This window comes from Gossypium arboreum, chromosome 10 (assembly GCF_025698485.1).
Source record: "Gossypium arboreum isolate Shixiya-1 chromosome 10, ASM2569848v2, whole genome shotgun sequence".
Taxonomy (NCBI): Eukaryota; Viridiplantae; Streptophyta; class Magnoliopsida; order Malvales; family Malvaceae; genus Gossypium; species Gossypium arboreum.
The window spans coordinates 18,133,496-18,138,580 of NC_069079.1; the positions used below are offsets into that span (position 1 = coordinate 18,133,496).

The following is a 5,085-nucleotide window of genomic DNA, read 5'->3' on the forward strand; positions in this document are numbered from 1 at the left end:
CCCGGAATTGAGAGTAAATCTCAAAAGTTGGAAAATAAAAAATTAAACTTTCAAGGGAAAACTAAACAGAAAAAGATGGAAGTCTAAAGACGAACACAGAAGAAAAAGAGAGCAAAAGCAACACACAACATAGAAGTACTATGAAGAGAACAAGGAAAACAGAGATGCTAATATCTTTTATATATATATACATTATGTACGTGTGTATACACACTACTAATGATTTAGGTATCATTTTGATATGACCTAATCATTATCTTCCATTTCCTTTGGAGAAATTTATAAAGCAACTTGGTTTTCCTATTACCAGCATGAATGTGGGAAAGAACGTCTATTTACAACAACTTCATCAACAAACACTAACACCATCACTGACCAGTGACCTGCATTGCCATCATTTCACATCCGCCACATCGCACCAATTACTAGCTCTCCAGACTATCAATTCAGTAAAGGAAACTTTTTTTTTTTTTAATATAACCTCATGACTATATTTGGGTTTTACATCAGAAAATCAGCTGCCTGCATTGCGTCGAATCAATATCAGTTGGACAGTATGGGCACTTGAAAGTTTTCGAGCCATTCTTTGACATCTTGTTGATAGACTGTTTGCACAGCACATGACCACACGACATAAGCATTGGTGGGTTATCGTCAGTTGATTGCTCCTTGGTTACAGGGCAGACAAATACTGAATGAAATTGGAACTCCTTGTCTAACTCTACCGGCACGGGTAACTGATTCATTGATTGCCATTCGTGCTTCTTCCCTACCATAACAGTCATAAACTTGAGAAGAGGAGGCAAGCCTTGAATTCCTGCCGCTATTGTGGCACTCAATGGGCTCTCGTATGATTGCCCCAGAAGATTGCAGAACTGCCTGGTTAGTTCATTGGTTACTGTATCCCAATTGGTTGGCGATAATAAATGAGCATATGGGGACTCATGAAGTCTATCAGAATACAAGAGGCACCCCATGAGTTTCTGGATTTCAGCCATATGGTTTCCGGCAAAAGAAGCAAAGTTGGTTCTTGCGTACTTGAGTGCTTCATCTCTGCTTCCCTTTTGTAATATTTTCACAAACTGCAAATGATGGATTCTCAGCTGAAGGTCCGAACCATTTTCCTTCAGTTTATTAGAGTTCGCAGCTGCCCATTTCAGGGCTGGCTCCAGGTTCCGACTCTTCATGGCTTCGAGCATTTGATAAAGTTCCTGGAAAAGTGATCTCATAGCAACAGCAGCTTCTGCATCCTGAGCCTCAGTTATGAAACAATTACCAACCTCAAACAGCCCTTGCCTGTAGAAATGGCTGGCAATTATTTGGTTAACTATAGGGGAATCAAATTCAATATTTCGATAAGCCTTGGATATATCAGGATTAAAGACTTTCTCAAGAGCTTTCGGATACTTTATCAGTGCTATATTCAGTTCCTTTTGGGCACCTTCTAGCTGATTGAGTGGAGAAACTTCCTGTAACTTTTTCTTCAATTCAGCTAGTTCTGATTGATATTCAAGGGTGCTTGACTGCATCACCTTGATTGCGTTACTGATTTCCTGAACAATCAGGTCTGTAACTTCATGTGTTTTAGAATAGGACACCTTTCGCTTCTTTGCAACGCGATCAAATGAATCTTTCAGGCTATGCAATTCCATTTTTACTTCTATCCACTGTATCAATTGTTATATTAGAATCTTGCTACAAGAGTACCTGCAAAAAAGCAATTAAGAATTTGTATCAGTGAAAAATTCTAATTTCAAAGAACTTAATATATGTGGCAGCAAAAAAAGAATTATTAAGACCTAAAAAATGCAGCTAACATATTCACAAATGCAACTCATGCCGGCACAGCAAAGGCATGAACAGCCTGAAAGGTAAAGTACATGTTCAAATAAACTTGGGAAGAGGAGGAAAGTGCAGAATATATGGGAGGAAAGATAACTCCACAGTTGCATGGTTTTTCATTTGGTACAATCTCAAATGCATTAGAAAAGATAGGTTTGCATAAAATGGTACTAATTCTAGAAAATGCATATCACAATGAATTGGCTTCAAGACCAACATAGAGCATATGCTCAATTCACTATTATAGTTAAATAGGAGAGCAAAACTGAAAGCTTAATAAGAATAGGACTAGTCTAAATACATTTGGAAGAGTTTTTAGTCTATTAACTTAAAATCCATAAAACTAGACATATAGCTTTGGCACAAGGAAAGATCACATGCTAAAAAGTGTTTAAATCAATTCCGCAACTGCAGAAGCATTGAGTACAAAATGAGGAAAAAACAGATTTAAGGTAGTTTAGATCTGTGAATACTTCAATATACCCAAATGGAAAGATATGATTTTAACAACAGAAACCAATTTCAAGACAGGGGAATGAGGCCAAGAAGGATGCAGTAGAAATCACAAAAGATAAACAAATGAATAAAAGGAAGAAGAAGAACTTCAATTTCAACAAGCTTACTGAGACCACAGTCTTGAATAAGTATAGCGGTGAAATATATATCGTATAGCCAACCCCACATACATGTTGGGAAAAAGCCTAGTTTGTTGATTTACATATTCCATATTATTTTAGACTTTTATACTTCATTTGGTTGGAAGGGTGGACAAAGGAAGAAGTTCTAATCTCAGCCATTGGATTAAAATATTTTCCATCCTTCCCCATCTCCATCCGTCCTAGTCCTACCAAACATAAACAGAAACAAAGTCGAGAAGACAAATCTGAGTCTCAGCGCAAACAAATTAGTATCAACATTGAAGATGAGAGTGGTCTACAGGTTTGCATGGTATATATCAAATAAGTTAATTTCCAACGAGGTTAAAGTACTTGTCCGTGTATTGAACTTCTTATGAACCAAAGCTTATGATAATCAAAATTACAACTTAATATCAACAATCTATTTCAAAGTGGCATTTCATATAATTCATGTGATAGAACGAAAAAACTCTTCTAAGAAGAAGCTAACCAAAAATAGCTACAAAACTGCGCAAAAAACCAAATCAGAATTAACAAATGTAAAAAGAAAGGCAATCGAAACAGAAACAGATAAATCTCAAATTACCGATATTAAACTTCGGCGAGAACAGTAAGACTGGAAATATGATTCCTGCAACAAAATTAATAATCAAAATTCAATGTTCAAATCAATCTGAAAATTACAACACGAATTACATTCAATGCATGATTCAAAGCTATAAATTTAAGTTCAGAATGTAGGCCAAAACGGTTTCAATCATATTAATATCACCAATGTAACTAAAAAATTTCACCTGAGCCATATCAACAATTTAACCAGACGAAGAAACAATTAAAACAAAATTTAAATGAAATCGAGTGACAAATCAATCGGGAAAACTAAAGCGTCAAAGTTCAAAAAAAAAAAAAACACATCGATAAATTCATGATTATTTCATCTAGGCACACAAGAATGAAGAAAAAATTAAGGTAAATGAGAGGAAATTAAAAAGTAAATAAAAAATTAATTTAAGAAAAAAATGAAATTAGAATGATAGTTTCTTTTTAAAAGAAAGAAATGGAAGACCGTACGAATTTGCGGAGGATCGAATCAGTGAAGGGAAAGCCTTGGTGGGGAAGTAGACGCCCTGTGAGGGAGGAGTAAAGGGGAGGAAATGGCTGAAAAGGGCTTAGCCGTTTTACGTTATTCTTTACTTGTTATCCCGTTAAAGAATTGAGGGTATTTATGGAATTTTGACATTTGTGGACTGGATCATGTATCCTGGCCCTTGGGCTATACATTGGGAGATTCAAGATTCTCTTTAGCGGCGAGTCGGTGCTAAACAGGGGAGATCAGGAAGTGGGTTAAATCAAATAACAAGCTTAAAAAGTAAACTTTCAAAAAGAAATTATAAAGATAATAAATATAAAATAATTCAAGTCAATTAAATTATCTAATCAATTACCAACAAGTAATTGGATGTAATGATAAAATATATTAAACTCTAAAGGAAATGATCTAAGTTTAAATCTTAAAGATAACATTATTAAGAGGAATAACTACTAACTCTAAATATAAAAATATATATATAAAATAACTCAACTCAATTAAATTAAATTACCCAATCAATTAATAAAATATAAAACAACTCAATCCAATTAATTAATTAAATCTAAATATAAAATAACAAACCTAACCTAATTAATTGGTTGTAAATGGGAGGGTTGGTAACACGCTTTTTTTTATTCAAATTTTCTTTGACTTTCATAATTTAAAGCTCTATTTATTTTACTGAAAATTATTTTAGAAAATAATTTACTTTTTAAAAAATTTAATAGTTTCTAATGTTTAGAGGAATTTGTATAAAATATTTTCTGTTATTTGGTTAATTTCTTAAAAATATTTTATAAAAGTTGTTTTCAATTAAATAAACATACATTTGAGATTTTCTTATTTTTTCATTGTTTAATTAAATTTATTTTTATCTATGATTTTATATTTTACATTGTTTTTGCATATATTAAAAATATTATGTTAAATTCAGATTCATTACAAGGTTATTTTTAATTACATGACTATTAAGTGAGTATTTCTTATTTAAAAATGTGACATCAACAAAATTGACCAAAAAAATTAACGATGTCAACAATTGGACTTAATTTTCAAATTTGAAAAGTAAAGTGACTAAATTCTTGAAAATAAAAGTACAGAGACTAAATTACAAATCATGAAGTGTACATAGACTTATGATGTATTTTAACTTTTATACTACAAAACATTTATTATTAATATATTTATAATTGTAATAAATATTTATTATAAAATATTAATATTAAATATTTTTAATAATATGTGAATAATATTATTTAAAATTATTATTTTTAAAATTTATTATTAAAATAAAATTGAATATTAAATAATTTATTAAAATAATAAATTGTATTTTTATATTAATAATTTATTATATGATTAAATATAAATAATTAAATATGTATGTTTAATAATATTGAAAAATATAATATTTTAAATATTTTTAAAAAATAAAATTTATTATCAATATAATAATATTAAGCTTAATTTAAGTTAATTTTTATAAAAAATAAAATTGTCTATAGATGAGCTCTT

The 5,085-nt window shown here is 30.8% G+C and overlaps 1 protein-coding gene across 1 annotated transcript; it reads right to left on the minus strand.

Annotated features, from left to right (window-relative positions):
- Positions 1–278: 278 nt before the first annotated feature.
- On the minus strand, positions 279–3,702 carry LOC108458228 (protein RMD5 homolog). The gene is made up of 3 exons (XM_017757542.2): positions 3,552–3,702; positions 3,067–3,111; positions 279–1,707 (listed from the first exon to the last, which is right to left on the minus strand). Exon 3 carries the CDS (start codon positions 1,650–1,652, stop codon positions 507–509), a length of 1,146 nt encoding a protein of 381 aa, XP_017613031.1. The 5' UTR covers positions 1,653–1,707; positions 3,067–3,111; positions 3,552–3,702; the 3' UTR covers positions 279–506.
- Between the last annotated feature and the right edge of the window lie 1,383 nt (positions 3,703–5,085).

Excerpts from the sequence above, each read along its gene's own strand:
- LOC108458228 (XM_017757542.2), bottom strand. The coding sequence starts at position 1,652 with ATGGAATTGCATAGCCTGAAAGATTCATTTGATCGCGTTGCAAAGAAG.